At 35.9% G+C, this 25,584-nt stretch overlaps 1 protein-coding gene across 7 annotated transcripts in view; it reads left to right on the plus strand.

The window, feature by feature from the left end:
* HIPK3 (homeodomain interacting protein kinase 3) overlaps positions 1-25,310 on the plus strand; it is a 92,578-nt gene extending 67,268 nt beyond the window's left edge. For 4 of the 7 annotated variants that reach the window (XM_027578391.2, XM_027578393.2, XM_027578395.2 and 1 more), the window contains exons 3-17: positions 869-992; positions 7,718-7,837; positions 8,488-8,574; positions 9,079-9,263; positions 10,328-10,487; positions 10,885-11,008; positions 15,896-16,017; positions 16,279-16,406; positions 16,497-16,658; positions 16,816-16,878; positions 17,170-17,466; positions 17,762-17,902; positions 19,852-20,087; positions 20,379-20,506; positions 21,364-25,310. In XM_027578391.2, the coding sequence (XP_027434192.1) occupies positions 869-992; positions 7,718-7,837; positions 8,488-8,574; positions 9,079-9,263; positions 10,328-10,487; positions 10,885-11,008; positions 15,896-16,017; positions 16,279-16,406; positions 16,497-16,658; positions 16,816-16,878; positions 17,170-17,466; positions 17,762-17,902; positions 19,852-20,087; positions 20,379-20,506; positions 21,364-21,840 (2,554 nt within the window). In that variant the 3' untranslated portion in view covers positions 21,841-25,310. The remainder of the gene's footprint in view (positions 1-868; positions 993-7,717; positions 7,838-8,487; positions 8,575-9,078; positions 9,264-10,327; positions 10,488-10,884; positions 11,009-15,895; positions 16,018-16,278; positions 16,407-16,496; positions 16,659-16,815; positions 16,879-17,169; positions 17,467-17,761; positions 17,903-19,851; positions 20,088-20,378; positions 20,507-21,363) is intronic. The other 3 variants (XM_027578392.2, XM_027578396.2, XM_027578397.2) reach the window with 3 other exon arrangements.
* The last annotated feature ends 274 nt before the right edge of the window (positions 25,311-25,584 follow it).

Below are 25,584 nucleotides of genomic sequence, written 5' to 3' on the forward strand. Positions count from 1 at the left end.
GTGAAGCCTCTCAGAATCTTAATTTTTCTCATGTAAAGTCATGTGAAGTAGCACATAATTTATCTGGGCATGATATTTTTCATGGAATACATTTTCCAAGTAATCGAAGCTCTTCAAGAGCTAAAATGCTTTCTAGCTGTTTAGATGTCTTGTATTTTTCTGCCTTTTAAAGCAGAATACATTGAGGGGCACCTAGGTGGCTAAGTCGTTAAGTGTCTGCCTTTGGCTCAGGTCATGATCCCAGGGTCCCGGGATTGAGCCCCACATCGGACTCCCTGCTCTGCGGGAGTCTGCATCTCCCTCTCCCACTACCCCCTGCTTGTGTTCCCTCTGTCGCTGTGTCTCTCTCTGTCAAATAAATAAATAAAATCTTAAAAAAAAAAAAAACAGAATACATTGCACTTGGTCTTTTCTCTTTTGGTGACTAACAGTCCTGGTTTTGTGAATAATTATTATTGTTTTCTGAAGTAATATCTAGGCCTAGATCCACTTATAGTCTTTGGGCTTATTTTCCTCTTACCTCTCAATGTCTGGTTTTCAGTTCTGTTGATGTCAGCAGTGCGTGTATTTCATAGTTTGCCAGTTCTCTTTCTAGTGTATTATTTCTAATCTCTTTTAGTCTCAAATACAAGATCTGTGCTTTTTCTAAAATTCTCTATAAGGTTAAATAGAGATTTTAACCTAGCAATGGTTGTACTCATCGTACCCTTGTAAGCTTAATTCAAGATGATGTCTAGGCTTCAAAGAATTCTGAAAAGTGAAGAGTTACTATAAATAGAAGTTGACTACTCTCATTTTACTAACTTTTCTTAGAATGTCAGATATAAGATAATTTTAAAGGAAAATCACTGTGATTTTTTTTTTTCAGAGCTCCAGAGATTATATTGGGGTTGCCATTTTGTGAAGCCATAGACATGTGGTCATTGGGATGCGTGATTGCAGAATTATTCCTTGGATGGCCTCTCTACCCAGGAGCCTTGGAGTATGACCAGGTAACAAAACTGTCATGATAGATCTAGATAGAATGGAAGGAAAAATAATAAGCTAATAGGAATGCATTTCCCCAGGTATATAATACCCATGAAAATCTTTTTAAAATAAAATGACAAGGGGCATCTGGGTGGCTCAATTGTTAAGCATCTGCCTTGGGCTCAGGTTGTAATCCCAGGGTCCTGGGATCGAGCCCTACATTGGGCTCCCTACTCAACAGGGACCCTGCTTCTCCCTCGCCTGCAGCTTCCCCTACTTGTGCTCTCCCGCTCTCTCTGCCAAAAAAAAAAAATCTTTAAAATAAAGTGACAAAACCTGAGATCTTAGGGAATTTAAATTCAAGATCTCAAAACTATTTGGTTTTTAAAAACTTTTTTAACAGCTGAAGTAAGGTTTCATAAAGGTACAGTCGACAGGCCCCCATACCAGTTTTGCAAAAACACTTTTTTGTATCATTTTTATTCTATAGACATTTAAAGGGCTAGACTGTGTCCATTTAAATAATAAAGCTACACTTGGGTGACAGACTTTGATGACAGATGAAATGTCAGCCACTCTGAAGGAATAAAAGGCATCATAACTATTGATCTTAAATCAGCAACCATTATTGGGCTTAAGTACTTCAGTCACCTGAACCTTCTTTAGTATTTTAAGCTGTTTTTGAGTGACATTGGAAATCTAGTTTAACATTATTTAAATGATTCTCTGTAGAATCCAGCAAATTACTTCATTAAACACTTTTCTTTTTTTTAAGATTTTATTTATTTATTTGAGAGACTGAGAGAGCATGAGCAGGGGGAGGGGCAGAGGGACAAGCTGACTCCCTGCTGAGCAGGGAGCTAGACACCGGGTTCCATCCAGGTCCCCAAGATCATGACCTGAGCTGAAGTCAGACACTTAACTGACTGAGCCACCCAGGCGCCCCCATTAAACACTTTCCATGATAGTTTTCAGTTACGTTCATTAGCCTCTCTAAGCTATTAGACAGTGAATGTTGTGTGCTATTTTCTTGTGTTTTTGTTTTGTTTAGTTTTAATAACAAGGTTCTTTTTTGGAGTAGTTATAAACTTAATCAGTATTTGAAAAAGTTTCATAGCATCTTCCTTATTAGATATATACTCATATTTTAGTGGAAAACTTTAGTCAAAATGAACAAAATGCTTACAGCAGTTTTGTTTCTAGTAGATAAATATTTTTATTAAAATGATATACTATTTAACTTTTAATGAAAAAATAGAAAATAGAACATTTTGGGGTGCCTGGGTGGCTCAGTTGGTTGAGCATCTGCCTTCAGCTCAGGTCATGATCATGGAGTCCCAGGATCGAGTCCCACGTTGGGCTCCCTGCTCAGTGGGGAGTCTGCTTTTCCCTGTGTCCCTCGCCCCACTCTCGTGCTCTCTCTCTCTCTCTCTCTCACTCTCTCTCTCAAATAAATAAATAAAATATTAAAAAAAAGAAAATAGAACATTTTAATGCAACCATGACATAATTGTAACAATAAAATGTGCCTTATTTCTGATTTTCAGGGCTTTAACTCTATATCAAAAAGGGTATGAGGGGGCACCTGGGTGGCTCAGTTGGTTAAGCAGCCAACTCTTAGTTTCAGCTCTGGTCATGATCTAGTGTCCTGGGATCGAGCCCCACGTTGAGTGGGCTCTGCACTCAGTGCGGAGTCTGCTTCAGGATTCTCTCTCTCCCTCTGTACCCCCCCCATGCCTCTCTCAGATAAATAAATAAATTTAAAAAAAAAAAGGTATGCGAGTTTATGGATTGGTGATTTACGTGTTGCTGAGATGAGCCTAAAAGTCATTTAATATTAATTATTAGATTAGATGTTATCATTAACTTTAATCTCTTATCTTCTTACAAAGACTTTCTACCCATAAACCACTTCTTTTATGCTAGGCTTCCTATAGTCTCTACCTTTCATCCTCCATGTTCAGCGTATCTCTAGAAGGTAGTTTCTGTAACATTTTCCATACATCCCGGTTTCCTTCGGCTTTTTACCAACCTAACTTTGATGCAGATGCTAGACTGGCACTAGTTTTGAAAGAGTTGGTGATCTAGTTGGGAGAGTCCCATAGTCTCTTAGTTGCTGAAGAACTGAAGTTCCAGTCAGATGCTAGAAGTATACCTCTGGTTTTGTGGACTACAAGTTATGACGTGTGTGGTATTCTGGAGCAGGACACCATCTAGTGGCAACTTCAAATTGATTTGCTGCTGTACTTTGGATTGGGACTTCTACAGTTCTAGTCTTGGACACCTGACATTAGTACTGAAAAGGACCTACAGATTATCTATTTACTATTCCTTCCTATTTTATAAAAGGGATAACTGAGGCCCAGAAAAATGAAATGCCTTGTCGAAAGTCACAATGGTCATTTGAGACAAAGCCCTGATCAAAGCTTTTTCAAAATTCCATGATAGATTTTTTGTTTTGTAAACTGGGAACAGGTGTTAATCTGATCCATATTAACAGTATTTTCAGAATGTATGGTACTTTAATTCCAAAAGAATATAATGATTAAAAAATATATTAGCATATAGCATCAATAGTTACATCATAATTATTAGTTCAGTATTTTAAAAGTTATTTTCCAAAATATATGAGTGGAAGTGAGTAAGAGTGATGATGTAAGCATTCTTGTTTTGGTTTCAATCTTAGACTTTATATACTCATTTCCAAATGTGATGTGTGCTATATAGGTTTTGATAAATGTCTATTTTCAAGATAAGGGAACTCCCTCTATTCCTAATTTTCTAATTATTTTTTTATCCTGAATTGGTTTTGGACTTTCAAATGCTTTTATGCATCTATTAAAATGTTCATGTGTTTTTTTGGTTGTTTTTTACTTTAGTCTGTTTATTAATGTGGTTGGATTTCATAGATTTTTGCCAGCTTCCTGGATTACGATTGTCTAATTAGGATGTGAAGAGGCCATCAATAGGGTATGCCTTTATGTGGTTTTTTTTTTTCTTACAGTGGCAGTACAGTGGGTAATGGTAATATTATTATTACTTACTCAGCTCTTTTATGTGTCAGAAACTGTTCCTACACTTTAATTCATTTAATGCTCACAACAACCCTATACTACTAGAGGTACATACTACTGTTGCCTCTGTTTTACAGATGAGGAAACCAAGGTGTGGGGAAGTTAAGTAACTTGCCCCAAGAATCCAACCTGGGCAGTTTGAATCCAGAAACTATGCTGTTAGCAGTGGACCACCTCTACACTACCTTATAGATAATGATACTTTCAAGAAAGGGCCCAACTAAACTCTGCTCCAGTCTGTGCTCCAGCCCTCTTCCAGACCTCACTTTCACCCTACCACTGTCTCTTTGCTGTCCCTGGAGGAGGGTTTTATGGTCTTTATGTTAGTTTCTCAAATCCATCCACCTCCACCGATGTTCTCTCACTCCAGACTGAGTTCTAGGGATGGATCCAGGAGCTTAGTTGATCAGTTTGTCCTGTGATAACATTTTGTACAGATGTTTCTCAGAATGTGTTGTAGAAGATATTCTTTTTTTTCCCCGTTTTGCTTTTATTAATAACAATGCTCTTAACAATAGAAGTATTCTTACATTACAGATACATCAGCATTTATAAAGAGGGGAAGCTTAGCCAGTTAATTTGGGGAGTTCAACACGAACGTATGACAATTCTATATTTTATACATGTAGTAATAACTTTAAAGTAATATAAATCTAGAATTGACAGAACCAGAAGAGAAATAGATAAACCCACAATCATAATTAGAAATGATAGCACATTTCTTTCAATAATTGATAGAGCAAAAATAGAAAAATGATCAGTATGTAGAGGATTTGAGCCCGTGATTAACTAAGTTGATTTAATGACACAGGCATAGAGTACTCCATCCAATACTACGTGCAGAACTGCAGAATGCACACTTTGGGTGCACATGGAACATTTACAAAAATAAAGACTTTGTATGAAATATATTGTAATTTATCTCTTTCTTTACTCTTGTTGGTATGTCTTATATCTAACCTTTATTTAACCTTCTAATGCAATAACAGGTTTATTTTTCCCAAAGGAGGTGAAAAAGAATTAATGGTACACTTATAATTATTATATACTTAAAAGCCACATTTGAGTCACCAGGAAAAAAAATAATGCAGATTATGTTAATTCTTCATTATAGGGTTTGTGTTCTAGCTCTTTAATCATCTTTATCATCTGTTTCTTAAAGCTCTTCCAAGGCAATTTCCTCTTTGAATTTTGGATTCTACAGCTAGGCACTGACCTTGTTGAGAATTTCTTACATGTTATATTTTCTCATGTGCATTTCCTTTCCATTCGTACACAAACAAATGGTATGCATGTTTAGAGAAGGCTGCCCTGTTAATTAGTACTGTGCTTGAATCAACCCTTCCTGTCTTAATTGTAGGTATACTGTCTTATTAGTGTTCCGTGTATTGGATTGAACTTCTGTTTATCAGGGAAATATCCAAAACATTCTAGGGAATTAAATATTTTTATGGGTAGATGGACAGTATTAACTTGGTAATGTTGATTGTTCTTGCAAAATGTTTGTTGGAGTTTAGAATCTCATCAAGAACAGCTAAAAGTCTGAATTTATATTCAAATTATTTTACTTGGTAATTTCAAGTCATATCCTATGTAAGAAAAATAAAATTGACTATTTCAGCTCCTGAGTGTTATGAGGGAGTGGAAATCTTTAAAGTTCTTTTTGTCAGGCTATTTGGCTTACGTAGAGACCTTCTCAAGCTGGCTCAAGTAAGAGTTCCTGTATGTATGTGTAGACTGTCACAAAAATCCCAAGTATGGAGCTGTGATATGACTGGATTTTGTGAAGTCTGGAGTTGGAAGTGCTTTTGGATTCAAAGCAGCACTTAATGGAATTAATAGACATGATAGAACTTCACTTTGGGTGAAGCTGGGTCATAAGTTGACTGCTCTTCAAGTGCTTTTATCTGTTCTGGTTCTAACTTGCTATTCAGAGTTTCTGCTCACTCTGAACTTTGGTTAGATTAGCGTGGTCACCAAACTCCAGCTCCATTTTGTAACCCTTTAGCTCATGAGCTATCAACAGTGGTTGATATTTGTTAATTCACATTCCTGACATTGTAAATCTCATTTGCTTATTAGCTTATTTCTAGCCAAGTTCACAACTTGAATTTATGAGTTAATTGCTTCTGAGTCAGGTTTTCACCCTTAATTCACTGGGGACGGAGGAGGCAAAGGGTGAGTTCCTTCATGTATTAGGGGGTATAGATGGAACAGTTTTTCTTTAGAAGACAGGACAGGCATTATGACCAAAAATAAACTCACAAGATCACTTGCCATTTTTGTTTTGTTTTGTTTTGTTTTGTTTTCAGTGCCCTCTCAAATTCATAGGTACGTTGATTACCCTATTCTGTGTTCTTTTAGCACTTTGTTTTCTTCTTCATAATGGCACTTCCTAGCTTAATTGCATATTATGTGCTTAAATATTCTGAATTAATATGCTTTTGCAGATTGTCACCGTGTTTTATTCATTTGCATATCTTTAGCATCTGACATATAATAAATGCCCTGTGTATGTTTGTTGAATTGTTGAAGACCTTTCCTACCATCTGAGAACTCTGATGTAGCATCTAGGTACTGGACCCTTGGGGTACTTTTCACTTTCTGTTTCTGTAAAACAAGGAACTCAAACTCAGCCGCTTAGGGGATGTGGAGTGAGGGGAAGTATTTTGTACAGGGGAGTAACAGATTTGTGTTTTGTCAGAATGGCTGTTAGTGTGAATAATGAATTGGGGGTGAGTGGATGGCATCATTAGGGAGGCAGATAAACTACATTAGGAGGCTTGTGAAATTGTATAACTCAAAATTGAAGAAGGCCTAAAAGAGGGATGGAGAGAAGGGACAGTTAGGAAAAGTACTAATGAGGTAAAATTGTTAGGGTTTTGAATGTTGTGGAGAGAGAGATGAGGGAGAGGCTATGTGTCTGGTATAAGTTGCAGGTTTCTGGTTTGGGTGGTTAGTGTTGGTGTTTGTTGCTGGGAAATACATGAGGATTAGCAGATTTAAGGGAAGATTGGGTTTAGGATATGTTCACTTAGAGGTACCTCAGGTCCAGTCAGGTGGAGAATTTCAGTAAGCAGTTGGATCTGCAGCTCCAGGGCTAGAGATAAATATTTATATACAGATTTAGAGATAAAACAATGGGCACTTGGGGCTTATAGAGGGAAAGAGGACAGATAAAACTTCTTACCTTACTGATGAAGCCCTCTGCCTGCTAGTTCAGTTTTACCTCTTGTCATTTTTCAGTGAGTGAACCTCTGCGCTTCCAGGATCTGAATGTGTCAGTATTTTCTCCTGATTTTGCATATTTACTCATATTACAACCTTAGCATAAATCATAGTCAGGTTTTCCTCACTTTTCCAGGGCTAAAGAACTCTTAACTTCTCTTTGTAGACTCAACTTGAGCATCACCTCTTCTGGAACTTTATGTGACTACAATTATTTTAGGTGTCCCTTCTCTGTCTTCCCATAAGCTTGTATTTATTATGGTACTTACAACCCTGTAATATAATTGTTTACTTGTATGTTCCCCACTAGAATTTCTTGAGGGCATAGACTATGTCATTTAATTCTTGACCTAACATCTAGCTTAGTGTCTGATAGAGAATAGGTGTTCAGTTATTATCTATTACATGAAAGAATAAACTTGTCTGTTTTATAAATTATTTTTCAGATTCGATATATTTCTCAGACTCAAGGTTTACCAGGAGAACAGTTGTTAAATGTGGGCACAAAATCCACAAGATTTTTTTGCAGAGAAACAGATATTTCTCATTCTGGTTGGAGATTAAAGGTAATTCATTAAAAAAAATACTCAGGAAAACATTTTTTCTAAGATGCATCATGTGGATAATACCCCCCATGCCTATTTTTATTTTACTGTATTTCTTCTTTTGAATTTTCATTTTTGACCCTTCCCCCTTTTTAATGGGGGGGGAAAGCCTTCCCCAAATAACTTAGCTCATTCTCTAACCTGGCAACATAATTATTAACTCATCTTAAATGGTTTTTTAGATTTTATCTATGTAATTACTTCTGTGTTGTATGTTTCATCTTCTCTACCCAGTTTCCCATTATTAAGCTTTATAGGACAGGGACTAAATTTCACCATTTACTCCATAACCCAAGTACCTAATTTATTCCTGGGCTCTTTATGGGATTAGTACGTCCTCAAAGATTAACTTTATAACCAGTTACTTATATAAAGGATATAATAGGATTATATATAAATATAAATAGGATGTATATATTTTACCTGAACCAAGGCTTCTCATTTTTTTTTTTTGTACTTTTAAAAAGTACATTTTTGATAGTTAATCTTCTGGAATTCCTTGCCTTAGAATATTCAATATATTAGACTAGATGTGCCAGAACTAAAGAAATAAAGAATTTCCAAGTGGTGGGTAATAATATATTTTTTCCCTCTTTGATATATCCAATAAGACACTAGAAGAACATGAGGCAGAGACAGGAATGAAGTCTAAAGAAGCCAGAAAGTACATATTCAACAGTCTGGATGATATAGTGCATGTGAGTACCACAGTCATGTTTGTTAGTCTTCCCTGCTTACGATGCTGCACTTGAATGCCAAGGATGCCACCACATGTTAATCGTCTTCTAAAGAACTATAGATTGCTTGCTGGATTTAAGCTTTTCAAACAAAATTGTTCCTTTGAGGAACTAAATTGCATTTGTCTTTATCAAATATTTAACTTATACCATCCTGTGCTTTAGTAGTAAAAAGAATTTTCTTTAAGAGGGAAAATCCTAGCTGTACCAATTTCTTTTCCTTATATTTTGTTAGAGTGGATATTTGTTAAAAAAATTTTTCCCTTGTTTTAAATACTATTTGGTACCTTGAAACATTTTGCAAATTTGTTAAAACTCAATTACTCATTCTTGTTTCAAAATAATTGTAGTCCTCTGTTCTTTTCTGTGTTGTGGTATTTTTTTTAAACTGAATCTTTAACATATAGTTCCTTCTGTGGCTTTTTTTTTTTTTTTTTTTGACAACTTGAAATTTTGATCTTATAGGTGAACACAGTGATGGATTTGGAAGGAAGTGATCTTTTGGCTGAGAAAGCTGATAGAAGAGAATTTGTTAGTCTGTTGAAGAAAATGTTGCTGATTGATGCAGACTTAAGAATTACTCCAGCTGAGACTTTGAACCATCCTTTTGTTAATATGAAACATCTTCTAGATTTCCCTCATAGCAACCAGTATGTTACTTGAAAATCTTTTAAAATGATCTGGAGAAATAATACTAAGTCTGTAGAAAATTAGTGTGTTAGAGAGATGATTCAGTATATTTATTAAATGTAAGTAAATGGAGTCAAAAGAGGTTAAGCTAACTTGGCCAAATTCACGTGGACTAGTAAGTGGCAGCTAGTACCAGAATATAAATCTGAGTTGCATTCCAATGTTCTTTTCCCAAAAATAACCATACTGAAATCACTTTGTTTTTATTTTTTATATATTATGTTATGTATTTTATATATTTATGTTTTATATTAATCACTTAATAACCAGGCATATATATAATAAAAGGAAGTGTTAACAGTTTTCCACCCTCTTTTGAGTCCTGCAAACTCCGTCTTTAATTTCCCTTCACACCGTTTGCTTTCCCTGCCCACACCTTCTCCTCTGTGTTGTGGAAGGAAAGGAGGGTTTTTATGGGTTAGTGGAGAAGAATATATCCTCAAATTGAGAAGGTCTTATCAGATTTACCTTAGACAAATCTTATGAATTCTTTAAAGCCCACACCTTTTCTTTTAATATTTTATAAAATATTTTTATATTTTTATATATTAATATAATTTAATATTATTTAATGACTGAAGGAAGAAGGTACAGGGACAAACCAGTATTAATTATTATGGATTACCCTCAAAATTGGTATTTTTATAAAGCCCAACTACTCTCCCCATCCCTATCCCCAACAGTTAAAAATATCTAATGATTTCCATACATAAGCACTTTGAAAATAACATGATAACCATGTACTTTGTACCAGTAGTTTAGGAATGTAGAGATCTAGAAATTTAGGAAAAATTATTTCAGGCAGCGGTCATAAAATTAAATTGTGCTAGTCAAAAAATGCTCACTATTGCTTTGATGTCTTAGAAAATATTGCAGATATAAGATACTTTCACTTGCTTTAAAATTCAATCTTTTGTAGGTTTTCTGGTAGAAATTTTTTTCTTTTGGAAACTTTAAATTTTAAACTACTCTAAACATTTAAAATAATATTATTACCTTTCCTTTCCTTTTTTTTTTTTTGCAGTGTAAAGTCCTGTTTTCATATTATGGATATTTGTAAGTCCCACCCAAACTCATGTGACACAAATAATCACAATAAAACTTCCCTTCTAAGACCAGTTGCTTCAGGAAGTACTGCTAATCTGACAGCAAATTTTACTAAAATTGGCACATTAAGAAATCAGGTAAGAACTTAGAGTATTTAATAATTTATACTCCTTTTCTTATGATTGCTCATTTTGCTTTTGAGGTATATAGAAGTCTCGTGTCAGCAGTTAGAAGTCACGTGCCAGTGAGGGTCTCACTGGTTATTTTGTGAAATCTCGAATATTTCAGGGTGACAATCAGAGCATGTCTGCTGAAGCTCATTTATTTTATCACATCTGCCTTTCTGTACAGCAACTCTACGAAAAGTAAAGTTGAGTAAAATCAGTTTCTGGGTCCATTTTTATCAGTCCATTTTCTGGGTCCATTTTATCAGAAGTATGATTTTAAGAAGTGTATTCAAATTGCATTTGTAAAGCATGCGTGTGGCAGTTAGAAGACTGCTCAGGATAATGCCGCCTGTGCTGATCCTTTCAGGCATTAACCACGTCCGCTCATTCAGTGGCGCACCATGGAATTCCTCTACAGGCCGGAACTGCTCATTTTGGTTGTGGTGATGCTTTTCAGCAGACCCTGATTATCTGTCCCCCAGCTATTCAAGGTACTCCCTGATTTAAATTACACTTTGAACTTAGGCATACATTATTTTTAAACAAATTTAGGCATCTAGTAATTAAATGTGTTGCATAGTTTTTGATATATTTAGTGCCACATTTGAATTAAATTTAAGCTGGTTGGTAGCCTTTAGACCAGTGACATTCCTCTCTTGACCGGAGCTCCACTGTAATCATCATTAACAAAATGGGTCATATGATAATGAGATTTCCTGTAGAGTCTAGCATGATGAAATACCTTAGTAGAAATTAACGAGCTTGGAAAGCTGTGGGGTTGTCCGTTAGTGGTTATCACAGCTCCAGATGTTTAGGTAAGTACCTTTTATCTGTCTGTTCTTACCAGACATTAAAGTGACTGAGAACTCAGTTCTTTAAATTTTGGTTGAGGGAATTTTTTTTTTAATTTTTTAAAATTTAAGTTCAATTAATTAACATATAATGTATTATTTGTTTCAGGGATACAGGTCTGTGATTCATCAGTTTTATACCCAGTGCTCATTACAACACATACCCTCCCCAGTGTCCATCACCCAGTTACTCCATCCCTCCTCCCCCACCCCTCCAGGAACCCTCAGTTTGTTTCCTGAGGTTAAGAGTCTCTTATGGTTTGTCTCCCTCTCTGGTTTCGTCATGTTTCACTTTTTCCTCTCTTCCCCTATGATCCTCTGCCTTGTTTCTTAAATTCCACATATCAGTGAGATCATATGATAATTGTCTTTTTCTGATTGACTTACTTCGCTTAGCACAATACCCTCTAGTTCCATCCATGTTGTTGCAAATGGCATGATTTCATTTTTTTTGATGGCTGGTCAAAGGAATTTTGTCCCCAAATTTTAGAGTCTTGTTCTTTGCCCATACCTTAGGATTAAAAAAAGGGAGATTGATTTTGACTCGATTAGATTATGTCCTTTATTTAGATAAAAAGCAAATTAAAACCTCAGGTGAGATGAGTGGCAGAATACCTTTGAAGAGGCCATAAATTCTCAAACCAGGCACTTGTTAGTGGTTCTTAAAGGACAGTAGCAGCCAATATTATGGCTGGAATAACCAGAATAAAACATGACTTTCTAGGTCCTTTCCTAGCATTTTGTCTTTGCTAGGCTTTAACATCTACGTCTGTCTTAAAGCAAGAGGTTAGCTACAAATGAGGCCCTAAATGACTCTGGGAAGTGTGGTGGTAGTACTGCGTAGTAGTGTTGGTAAAAGCAGTCGGTGCTCGGTCAGGACGCCTGGGATACCATCCTCTTCTCTGCTCTTTGCACTGTTATTCTAGATGAGTCTGGTAACCTGTTTTCAGCCTTAGTCAAAGGAAATGGGCTGAATAGATAAGAGCTTTAAGAGTTCTAGCTCTAGTATTTCTGTATTCTGCACATTATTTGAAATTTTTATTTGATTTAAGGATTTGAGCAACGTTTCTAAAGTTCTCATATCTCCTACAGTGCCTAATAGTGCACTGAGGTATGTTTGTTGACTTGATTGGCTGGTAATAAGAGATGTGAAAACATGTTCACTCTGCAGCCATTTTTGTTCTGCCAGGGTAGCTTTATTTTCATCTTTTATATATATTGGGTTTTCGTATAAGGTTTCATCGAGAGAAAGATTTGTAGCACTGAAGATAAAAAACAAGAGCTTAGATGATTGATTTTTAAGATGAAATTGTGTGCCAAGGTGGTCTGTAAGTATCTGTGACAGTAACCCATGGCTAGGGGTAATAAAAAAAAACCCACATCATCATGATGTCAGTGCTTTTAAAGATGCTGTTGTGTTTATTTCTTTGGTTTTCCTCAATTGTTATTATAAAAATTTCAAACCTATAGAAAAGTTCAAAGAATAACATAATGCCTTCTACTCTAGATTCAACAAGTGTTAACATTTTGCCCTATTTGCTCTATCTAGACATACTTACACTGTTTGATAGTAAGTGGTAGACATTTTACTTCTAAATACTTGAGCATGCAAGACTGATGCTTCTTTGTTTTTTAATCAGTTATCATGTAAATTGGTTTTTGACAGATGCGTTTTCACTTAGATGAGTTTTTACTGTGTACTAACGAATAGATTCTTAAGTTCTTTTTTAAGTAGGCTCCACACCCAGTGTGGAGCCCAATGTGGGGCTTGAACTTAACGGCCTTGAGCTCAAGACCTGAGCTGAGACCAAGAGTTGGATACTTAACCAACTGAGCCACCCAGGCGCTCCAGATTCTTTTGTAATAATTTTCCCCTGTGTACCAAAGTCAGCTTGAGGGTCACTCACCTACAGTGTGGGGTATCTCATCAAGATTGAGAATAGCAGCTCTTTTTTTCAGAGTCTACCTTCTGTTTGTAGCAAAAATTTAAGAGACTTGTGAGACACATTTCTGAACACAGTCAAGCATCATTCTTTAAACATCCAATGAGGCGTCAGAGAAATCTTTTCTCTTTGAATGTGCCTTACAGTTGATAAAAGATTAGTAACCTTTCTATACATATGCCAACAGCTGTATGAGTGGCTCAGGATAGGGGTAACAAAGAAAAGGAAATACCGTCAGACTCATTAACCTTTTAAATGTCAAGAACAATATTTTGGAATTAGAATTAACAGTAAGACAAAGCAGAATACCTGTTAGCTTATGTAACAGGTACATTGTAGCAGAACATGTAGGTTCTATAAATATGTCGGTTCTTTGTTTCTTGTCTTAGTATAGTGATGCTTAGAAATGAAAGCTTTCCCTCTAATCTGCTTTGGTATCTCTGTAGAAAATCCCAATATTGGTCTTCTTACTGCTTTCCCTCATAATGTGCTGCCAATCCATTTTGAAGAAACATTTTAAATGGTTATTGGGCAGCTGTTGGTTAGCAGTTATGGCACCATTATAGTTTGTATTTTTAAATAAATTTTATGTCTATTCCACTTGACATTTTTTACTTTGGGGCTACAGTGTCTATAGGTTCATCATGCCTTTCATATATTCTCCATGGGTATAGATAATCTACGTACCATAGCCGTAACATTGTCATATTATACATATAACATGTAGATCTAGATATATAGCTACTATAGCCAGGACAGTGTACCTTTTTTAGGTTAAGAAACACTTAGCCAGGCTTTTATTTAACAAATTTGAGTATGTATTAAACAAGCATTTAACATTATTTGGCAACCTGAAGGGCTATTCATCCCCTTTGGTTGAAAACTGCTATTTTAGAATCAAGTAGATTTCAACAAAATTCTCCTGTTGTACTAGAACAGTCTTTAAGCTTTTGTGCCCTGCTGTGCAGGTATTAAAGCAAATATAATCAAACAAAGATGAAGTTTTAGCTAACCTAATAACTGTGTAGAAAATTGGGATCTTAACCACGTTGAATTTGATAAAAATAAATTAGATCTCATGAGGAAAGAAGATAATAGGAGAATTCTTCTCATTACAAGGCATCAGTTATGAGGAGAATTTAAGGGCAACTTGATTTTTGTTGGAATTTTAGAATTCGCCCTGTCCATTCATTCTTGTCAAAGTGAATTCTTTTTTCTCTGATGAGATTGTCTATTGCTGCCATATATCTACACTGCTTGGGTGTGCTTATATTCCATTTCTTGGAGAATTTGCTGATCAAGACATGCTTTTTGGAAGGGTAAGAAGGTCAGTTAAAAAAAAATAATCCGTAGATCTTTGTTAAACTTAATCCTAGCTTTTTAGGTGGAGCTCGGGGTAGAACACCCTGGTAGTGGGAGAAGAGCCTCTATGAAGATAAACAAACAACCAAATTCACATTCTCTTTAGGATTAACACTTATAATGTATTTATGCAATAAAATTATAAGGTTATTTTTCAGTAGTAAAAGAAAACAATTGTAATATTTTTCTCTTATGACTGATCAGAAACACCTAAGATCACTTTGACGCAAAAACCGATGATACTTAAATAATCTGCCAGCCTATATTGAAAGTCACTGCTACAAGAGACTGGAACTGTGAAGTAGTGAATTTATTCTCATAACCGAGCTTTCTGAGTTTGGGGGATGTCCCTAAAATCTTGTTGAGTCAAAGTTCTCATTTGGGGTGATACTATTTCACTGTCTCAAAGTTTAATATAAGACAGTGTTTGCAAGGTACTTTTGCAGTATATGACACAGAGGTATTAATAGGATTAACATGACTGGCAGTTCTGCTTTCTAATTTTCCTAGTGGGCGAGCAAAGTGGAACATGTTTGTGTTGGAGCTGCAGTAGCTTTCTACTAGGAATACTAGTAGAGTAAGCCGCATTGGTCAAAGCTCAGCTGTATCATCATGAAAGATTATTTTTGCTTTTCCTTTGGAGGTTGGAATGAGTGTGTCATCCCTGAATTTTCTTGAATCATGTTAAGCCATCATGGCCATTGAAGTGTGAAGTTACGATACATTCCCCCCCTTTGGTGGGAAGTGTATCGTTACACAAAAGTGTAAGATCCTTTTAGAGTTTTTAAAGAAGTTTATATGAGAAGATGTACATTACTTGCTAGAAGATCAGGATGTTGGGCTAGATTCACCTTTCCATGTCCTTTATCATAGTGGCAAAACTATTTGAAAAGGAAATAAAGCTAGAATAGCAAACTTTAAAAGGAATGGGAGGTTTCAAGAAAAATAAATGATTCAACTTGGTGGTATGCATTTTAAAGCAGTAGAAGGAGTAGCTTTATATCAATTTTTGGAATGATGTACCACAAACGTAGATAGAAAGAACCTCACTTTCTTAACAGATTGCTTTGTTAATGTTATGAACATTTTATGTAGGAGATGGTTTTAAAATCCTAATCAGAATTTTAGAAGTTCTTTGAATTTAAAAAGAGTTTTGTAAGTTAACTCAGAGAAATAGTTTGTAAGAACTCTTTTTGTTTTCTTTGATTTTTCTTTTTCATAGGTATTCCTGCAACACATGGTAAACCTACTAGTTATTCAATAAGAGTAGATAATACAGTTCCACTTGTAACTCAGGCCCCAGCTGTACAGCCACTACAGATCCGACCAGGAGTTCTCTCTCAGGTTGGTAATAATTTGTTATTTTTGCATATGTGCTGTCTTCCTTATACTCAAGTAAGGGCACTGATCCACTTGTAATATATCAGCCTGTGCTGTTGAGAAATAGTAAAAATGATCTGGACAGGAATTCGATCTTTTGTAGTCTTTGGCTTTAACTTTTACATAATTGTTAATGATTGTTACTGTAATGTATTTTTGATTTTAAGCTGTAGTAATGCTGAATTACTTGTAACTTAACTGGCTTTTCTTTTGCGTCTGGTGCAGCAGACGTGGTCTGGCAGAACACAGCAGATGCTCGTACCTGCCTGGCAGCAGGTCACACCCATGGCTCCCGCTACTACCGCATTAACTTCGGACGGGGTGGCTGGTTCCCAAAGGCTCGGAGACTGGGGGTAAGTTAAAAACAAAAATACTTGCTTGTGAAGTTTGCAGAATAGATCTTGGTATAGAAGGGATTCAATTTTTCTGAACTTTCTCCCTAGGAAAATGATTTCACACAGTAATCATTATAGCTCAGTGATGCCGCAACCTCTTCTAACCAATCAGATAACTTTATCGGCCCCGCAGCCAATTAGCGTGGGCATTGCGCATGTTGTCTGGCCCCAGCCTGCCACCGCAAAGAAAAATAAACTGTGCCAGAACAGGTTGGTGTCAGTATTTTAACTTTCCTCTGCATTTTGAAAATTAGTGCTTAAAGTAAATTTTGCATGTACACTAAAGGGTCACTCTGTTTTATTCAAAATGACCTCTTTGATAGCTGTGTTGCAAACACTAAGCCAGCTCCCCTTCTCAATTTCTCAGAGGTATTTTGGTAAAACTAATGGAATGGGAGCCAGGAAGAGAGGAAATAAATGCTTTCAGTTGGTAAGATTGTCTTTATTGCCCTTTTGATTTATTATCTACGTATAATCTTAGACAATTTTAGACACTCAGATGCCCCATTTACCAAGAAATGACCATTTTAATGTATGTAACTTCAATCTACACTGATATTTCCAGAGATAATATATTTATAAAACGATCTATATGTTAGTATGTTATATACATGATCTGGAACAAGTGAAGCTTCACATTGTTCATTTGAACAGATGTCTTAGAAAAATGTCATGTACATATTTTGATTATAGAAATGACACGTTATTCCTTTGATTGCAGGAGTAATTCGTTGCAGAATACGAATGTCCCCCATTCTACATTTATTTCTCCAAAGTTAGTAAATGGGAAAGATGTCGAGGAAGTACGTTGTATAGAAACACGGGACAATCATAACTCAGAAGGAGAGGCGAGAGACTGTTGTGAAACATCTGTACGGCAGGAGTCTGACTCATCAGTTTCCGACAAACAGCGGCAAACCATCATCATTGCTGACTCCCCAAGCCCTGCAGTGAGTGTGATTACTATTAGCAGTGACACTGATGAGGAGGAGACAGCGCAGAGACACTCACTCAGAGAGTAAGTGCCAAAACAGTTCCTTGTGTTCATGCCGCAACCTTAAATAGTGATGGCGCCCTCTGGTGTGGTGAAAAACACCTTTCTGGGACTTATCCCTGGTCTGTCAGTGTCCTTTGGAGTAAACATCCTGAATAGTAATTAACATGATTATTATAGCATTTCTCCTGTATTAGTAAGCTTTAGGCTTTTGTTGATGTAGGGCACTCTGAACTGCTTCATATCCTTAATTAAATAATGTAAATTTTGGCTGCTTCTCATTTTTTGACCCGTGGTTTTCTCATCCCTCTTTCACTAGATGTAAAGATAGTCTGGATTGTGAAGCTTGCCAGAGCACTTTGAATATTGATCGGATGTGTTCATTAAGTAGTCCTGACAGTACCCTGAGCACCAGCTCCTCCGGGCAGTCCAGCCCATCCCCTTGCAAGAGACCGAACAGGTAAGGGAATTTCAGTGGTGGCATACCATAAATACTATGTCTGCTAAAAAGCCTGTAATTTCTTTTGTTGTTTACGTTAATAAATGCCTGTCCATTTACCACAGTGGTTTCTCTCTTGAACATAATTTTTAACCAGATCACTTTTTTACAAACTTAGGTTTTAAGTAATACTTTTCTTTTACTTTTTTCTACTGTTGTAGAACACATCTAAATGAAAAATTCAGCTTTTAATAAATGATTTTTAAAGAATCATTTGTTTTTGAAAGGGTAGAAAAAGCCATGTCCTCAAGTTCTCCATAGACTACAATTATTACTTAAATTTGGAATAAGAACATAGAGCAAAATAAACATTTTGGCAAAATAAAAGGAATTTCTACATAATAAAGTCATAACCCACTATCAATAAAGTATCCAATATGGCTTTTTTCTCTCATTGGTGATTGAGTTGCATGGTTTTATCCATATTTCCTTTCCTCCTCTTTTTTTTGGCCAGGGAGTTGCATTGCCACTAAACTAGTGAGCTTCTCCTTGTCAGCATGATACACTAACACATGAAGACATAAGCCATAAAGATCTCTGTGAAATACATTTGATTTCAACTTTCAGAAAATTTTTTTTTTCTCTTTTTTTTTTTTTTTAAAGATTTTATTTATTTATTTGGCAGAGAGATACGGAGAGAGAACAAGTAGGCAGAGAGGCAGGCAGAGGGAGAGGGAGAAGCAGGCTTCCCGCTGAGCAGGGAGCCCGATGCGGGGCTCGATCCCGGGACCCTGGGATCACGACCCGAGCCGAAGGCAGCCGCTTAACCGACTGAGCCACCCAGGCAATTTTTTTTTTTTTAGTGGAAACAAAATTTGAAAAAATCCTTAAGTCTTAATTTTAGGGTGGCTCAGTTGTTAAGCGTCTACCTTTGGCTGAGGTCATGATCCCAGGGTCCTGGGATCGAGCCCCCGCATTGGGCTCCCTGCTCAGCGGGAAGCCTGCTTCTCCATCTCCCACTCCCGCTGCTTGTGTTCCCTCTCTCGCTGTGTCTCTCCCTGTCAAATAAATAAATAAAATCTTAAAAAAAAAAAAGTCTTAATTTTACACATTTGTTTTCTGTTTTTTCCTTAGTCAGGAAATATGGTATTGAATACTTTGGAAGATGTAAAGAAGTTTTAACACATCTTTTTGTGAATTGCTTATAATATGGTTTGGCAGTTGGCATATATATATATATATAAATATATTCATAATATATATATTCATCTCTGTAAATATGTCTATATAAAAATATTACATATAAATACAAATAAATATAACTAAAAGTATATATATATATATATATAAAGATGCTTCAAATTGTTAAGTATGAAATGAATGATTAAAATAGACCATCACTGCTCTCGGAGAGAGGGGAGAAATTGTCATGGCCTCGGGGGCCCAGGAAGAGAAGGGAAATAATGGGACTTTGGCTAGGCCTTTGGAGAGCTGGGGAAGACCTTTCAGATAACTGTTTAGTTAAAAGGACCCCAATTACCACTAAAGATATGAATCCTAACATTAGAATTTAATTTGAAATATTCAGGTCACATGACTGTATGTTTTTACATTTCATTTAAATTATCCAGAATAGTGCATCTTTTGTAGTGTCTTGATGAGATTTTTCTGGAGTTTGTAAAGTGGAATTTTATGAACCGCTACTAAGAATCAATCGGGAAGGGAAAGGAGAGAAAATAAAGTTCCAAAATGATGTACCTAAACAGGATAGAATTAAGGTTAACAGTCTGAATAGAGAATTAATGTGAGAGTCTAGAATGTCTATGAAAAAAATATTACTGGACAAGGAAGAAGTTGTAATTAGATATGAAATAACTGAGTAAGATTCTCATTAATTTAGTGGAGCCGGGATAGTACTTAACTTTAGATGTAATGTTGAAAAACATATTCATAAAAATGCTTTCTTATAGTATGTCAGATGAAGAACAGGAAAGTGGTTGTGATACTGTGGATGGCTCTCCAACGTCAGACTCTTCGGGACACGACAGTCCCTTTGCAGAGAGCAGCTTTGTGGAGGATGCTCATCAAAACACAGAACTGGTGAGCTCGGCCAACACGGAAACCAAACCAGCTGTTTGTACTGTTGTGGTGCCACCAATGGGACTAGAGAATGGATTAAATGCCGACGAGCATATGGCAAACACAGGTAAACTGAGTCCGCCCTATTTCCCTGACTAGCCCTTCAAAAAGTCTTAATTGGGGAACCTTAGAGAACAACATTGCCAGAAGTCATCTCTGAATTTCCAACTTGATCCTGCCTAATCTGTCATAGAAGGGAAATCTTTCCTAATATCATTTGGTGCTGGAAACCATGAGATATCTTCTTATTTAATTTTAAGGTTGTCAAATCAGTACTGTGTAAAATATCTAAAGACCTTTCTAATTTTTATATGAGAAGGGAAAAGCGTCAACTGTCTTCTGTTTTGTTCGTTGCCAGATTCTATATGCCAGCCATTAATAAAAGGCCGATCTGCTCCTGGGAGATTAAACCAGCCTTCCACGGTGGGTAATCGTCAGCAGAAACTGACATCAGCATTCCAGCAGCAGCATTTGAATTTCAGTCAGGTATGGTTTGTGAAGTTCTAAGAGTTTTTGGGATTCAAAATCAGCAATGTTTCATTTGGAGGAAAAAAGATTCTGACACTGTATACAGTCTTGAAAAATGTATCCCTTTTCATTATCTCACGTGACTAAGGAGAAATCGGCCTCATAATAGGATAATGAAGCAGATTATCCTAGAACCTGAATTCTTCAGAAACATTAGGCTTTTAGATTCTCTTAAATGATTTTTTAGTATGTCTGTTGTCTCAGACCCGTCCACTCAGATTGCACACTAATGGATTGATGGCTGCCTTTGTTGTGTCAGTTGTGGTAATAGTCCTACCTTACGGAGTACTTTCCATCTGGTCAGTACTGTGCTCAGCAGTTGTGTTTCACTCTGGGAAAGAAAAGGTAACGGGTACTGGCGTCAGACCTGTGTTCAAATCCTGGCTTTGCCAAGTACTATGTATATTACTTCAGCCAGGTCTCTTCAACAAATCTGGACCACAGTTAATGGGAATGATAGCTATGTTGTAGGGTTGTTGTGGAATTAAATAATGTCACATATGTACAGTGTTAGCTTTCTGTAAAATAAGTACTCCCCAGATGGTTGTGATTAGTAGTGACGGGAGGGGCTGGTGGTCCCAGCAGCAGTGGTAGTGGCAGTGTTAATATTATCAAATACATGGTAATAAATGTTAACATGTTTAATACTAGTATGTATAAAATTGATATTTCACTCTTCTCTGTGCTGAGTAGAAGTAGAGATCTGAGAGATCCTCTGTGGATGATCAGTCACAGAGTATTGTAATTTCCCTTTCTTCCTTTCTTTTTAACTTATAAAATATGTATTCAGTCTTTTTTCATTTGTTTTTGGATAGATTCAGCACTTTGGATCTGGGCATCAAGAGTGGAATGGAAACTTCGGACATCGAAGACAGCAAGCTTATATCCCTACTAGTGTTACTAGTAATCCATTCACTCTTTCTCATGGAAGTCCCAATCACACAGCCATGCATGCCCATCTGGCTGGAAATGCGCATCTTGGAGGACAGCCTACTCTACTTCCATACCCATCATCAGCTCCCCTCAGTAGTGCTGCACCAGTGGCCCACCTCTTAGCCTCTCCATGTACCTCAAGACCTATGTTACAGCATCCAACTTACAATATCTCGCATCCCAGTGGCATAGTTCACCAAGTCCCAGTGGGCATAAATCCCCGTCTGTTACCATCCCCAACCATTCATCAGACTCCGTACAAACCAATCTTCCCACCACATTCTTACATTGCAGCATCACCTGCATATACTGGATTTCCATTGAGTCCAACAAAACTCAGCCAGTATCCATATATGTGAACACTCAAAAAGAGTATATTGAGGAAGCTCAATGATATAAACATTTGATTAAAAATAAAAACATGGTATTTAATAAATATTAGCCATGGCACAAGAAAATTATTTTTGAATCATGTAGACTTGGGTGCAATTTAAACAACTTTGAGCTTTAAAAAAAAAAAACTCACTTTTACTGTGTTTTGCACATTTGGTATAACTTGTCTTTGGTCATGTTATCTTCTTATGTAGTAACTCTAGACAGGTGACTTATGGGAGCAGAAGTCCAGTTTTGCTCCTGCTATTTTTTATAAAATTGCCTTCTAACTAGTGCAAGACACATCCACATTTGGGAAGCCATTCTGTGTACAGACTTAGAGCAACAGATGCACATATGTCAGAATTACAGCATACAAGTGAATTGTATTATCTGTGTCTTAGTGTATAAATGTTGGGTCCCTTACCTAAGAAATTGAGCTATTGTTCTTTACATTTGCATGTGTCTTTGCATGGGCAAAATGTTGCCTAGACTTTGCTCTTAAATGTTGTTCTAATAATCTCAGCTGCATTGTAAACCGTTCCCACACATAGTGCCTTAAATATTTGAGGTTGTTAATGTTATTACCTATATATAAATGTTGAGGACTGCAGCACTTAAAATTCAGATCTACTCTTTAGTTTTCTTTTGATAGAGTAATGTTCATTTTTGGTTTTGTGTGGTATGATTTCAGGTTGTAGCTGTTTTTTCCTTACTAAGAGGGCAGCATGTTTGCTATAGCTGAATTCTGCTGTCTGATTTTTCAGAATGATCTAGCTTCAAGAAAAGCAAGCAGTTAGTAGTGCTTAAGAAAAATTGATTCAGTATCTAATGGATAGTTGATATCTGTCACAACACAGCATTTTATATACTGTTAAGTGAAACTGCAATACAATCTAAGTTTATTTTGGGAGTGTTTGCTGTATAATTGGATTTAATAAAATGTTTAGAGGTGCAGTAGGCATGACTTTGAGTAGGTAATGAAAGAAAATGCAAAATGCTCATTGATTCATGATGTGGTTTCATCTTAGCTTGGGCAAACCATGCAGTATTTAATAAATAGTAGCAGAATATTTACTATTGAAGCTTGAAAAGATGTGAGTTCTTTGTGTGCAATTGTTCATTTATGCATGTGAGAGGGTTTTTTCTTTTTTTTTAAGTATTTTTACATTGTAGTACTTGTTTTGCTTGTTGGTGGTGTTTGCTTATTTAATACATTCCGTCAGGGACAGAAATTACATGCTTTTTCTTTCCTAGGAAGTGTGTCTTGGGTTTTTCCCTTCTTATTTTCTTTTTCTTTTTTTTTCTTTTTTGGTGGTTGGTGGTTATGTTTAAATGAAGTTGCTTTTACAGCACCAAAGACTTAATCATCCATTTCCTATATAAAAGGTAGCTACTTTTTTGCATAGACCTCAAGTATATTGTAGTGTAGAGGTGGAATTTAAGGAAAGGTATTAAACAGGCTGTGTTTTAGCTTATGGGCAAGTAATAAATTGTATCATTTATCTTGAATGTATCATAGATAAGCTGCTATATAACGATTGCCACTTCAGATAGCTGTGAAATTAGGTGATTAACTAGTTGTTATTTAGCCTTCTAATTTCTGTATAAGTCTAATTACATGAAATAGAAGTTGGGGTTTTGATTTTTTACTTTGCTTTTCTGTTTGGAGTGTCATTGTAACTACTGTATTGTAAATGATGGAAAATAATTGCATATGTTATTTTGGGGTGTGTTATTTGCATCAGTATTTTATCTCTATTAATGTTTGTGCTCATCACTGCATATAAAAAACTTGGATGTATCAATGTAACTTAATTTTTTATTTTCATACTGGCATTGTAGACACTTGAGAAAGCTGTATCTTGCAGGCTTGACTTAACTTTTTTTCCTTAAAAATCTGGAATATAATCTTACAGCATTTACTGGAATAAACAGTACAAAGCATTTGAGTGTAAAACTCTGCAAATGTTTTGGATTTACAGCATTTCTTTGATAAATGAATTGCATACCACTAGTACGGCTCTAATACAGCGTTGACAATAAGCTAATAATGGATAAACTTTTCTTTACTCCATTAACACAAGCAGTGTTTTATTTAATAATCATCAATGAAATAAATGTGCCTGAAATTGATTTTAAAAATTACAGTATTAGATCATAAAATAAAAAAACCAGCAGTACATTTTTAGTCACACTGAAAATGAAGGACTTAATTTTCCCCACAAGTTTCAGTGTTTTTAGTAATCAATTCTATGCATTTTATATAAATAGAAATATATATACATATATATATTACACAGAAAAAAGGAGTAGCCTAAGATTAATTTAAAAGATTATTTACAGATGGCAAATTTATGGAGTCACTATTTAAGTAAACTTGCTGCCCTCCACAGCTTATTAATTTTTATTTATATGGTCCAGCAGATCACTGGTATCTGCTCGCTTCTTGGAAAAGAATCAGTGCTGGCAGCGGATGTTTCAGAAACACCAAGTGCAAAGGATTGATTTCTGTTTGTACAACAGGTACAAAACTGGCGCAGTTTTATATTCGTTCAGGGCCAGATTTACTACCCTGAAATGTCGTATTTTCTGTATTTCAGTTCCAGGACTCAGATGGTCTTGTTAAATGGACAGTAAATGTTTTCGTAATAGTCAAGTTTGATAAAGGCGTACCCTAGTTGAGTACACTGCTCTTAACCGATTCTAATCATGGGCTTTTTAATGTGTTTAAAAAATTAAAAATGTCAAAATCCTGCTAACTTTTAAATTCAACATATCGACAAAAGAATTTGGATTTATACCTTCTTTAAAACCATTTTACCAGTTTTCTTTGGTTTTACTGCTTTCTTAAATAAAACACTGCATGACTTCCAAGTTGCATATTTGCATACTATTTTAATTTGCAAATTATTATTTTTTTTTTACCGAATACCCTGATACTTACTTTTCTTTTCCTTCAGGGTGTTTAAATATGTTACTGTAGTAGGAAAGCCTTTTCACTTTTTCAATTCTCTACTACTAATTTTAATCTTGGTTTGTGTTAAGTAAAAGTTAAATCATACACTGCAAGGTGTAGGAAGATTTGTTTTAATGAACCCAATGATAATAGATTTGATTACTAAGTTTGAACTGTTAACTGTTTAACAATTTTAGACTTGTGGCTTTCTTTCTTTGGTTTGTTTTTGCTTTTCTATGCTACACTAGTTTGCCATGTAGCAATTGCACTGTGCAATATTACAATAAGGACTGGGAAAATTTTTATGGATGTAATGTCTATTACGGTTTGCGCTAGTATTTCTCTCTAGTTCTCAGTGATTTAAATGTGACCAAGCCTTCTGTACTTTGTCACAAAAAGCGGGTTTTCCAGGTGACTATTTTGGTGAGTGTCAAAATAAGAATTTATGGTGTATTACTGTCGATTCACTTTGAATTAAAATATATATATTGCAGCAAACAGCTTGTTGCCTTTTTTTCCACCCTAGGACTGCTTACAGGGGAGGGAAGGAAAAGGGTAGTAACACTTAGTACCTAACTTATATCAGTCATCTCATTTAATTCTCAAAACCACCTGTGAGATAGGTATTATTATCTTCACCATTATGTAAATGAAGAAATAGGTTCAAAGTATTTACATAAGTTGTCCGGAGTCCCACTGCTGAGTGGTGAATCTCATCTATGAATGAGGCTGTCTAATCATAACTAATCTACTTCCCACCAGTCCTTTTTTG

This window comes from Zalophus californianus, chromosome 11 (genome assembly GCF_009762305.2).
Source record: "Zalophus californianus isolate mZalCal1 chromosome 11, mZalCal1.pri.v2, whole genome shotgun sequence".
NCBI classification, from domain to species: domain Eukaryota; kingdom Metazoa; phylum Chordata; class Mammalia; order Carnivora; family Otariidae; genus Zalophus; species Zalophus californianus.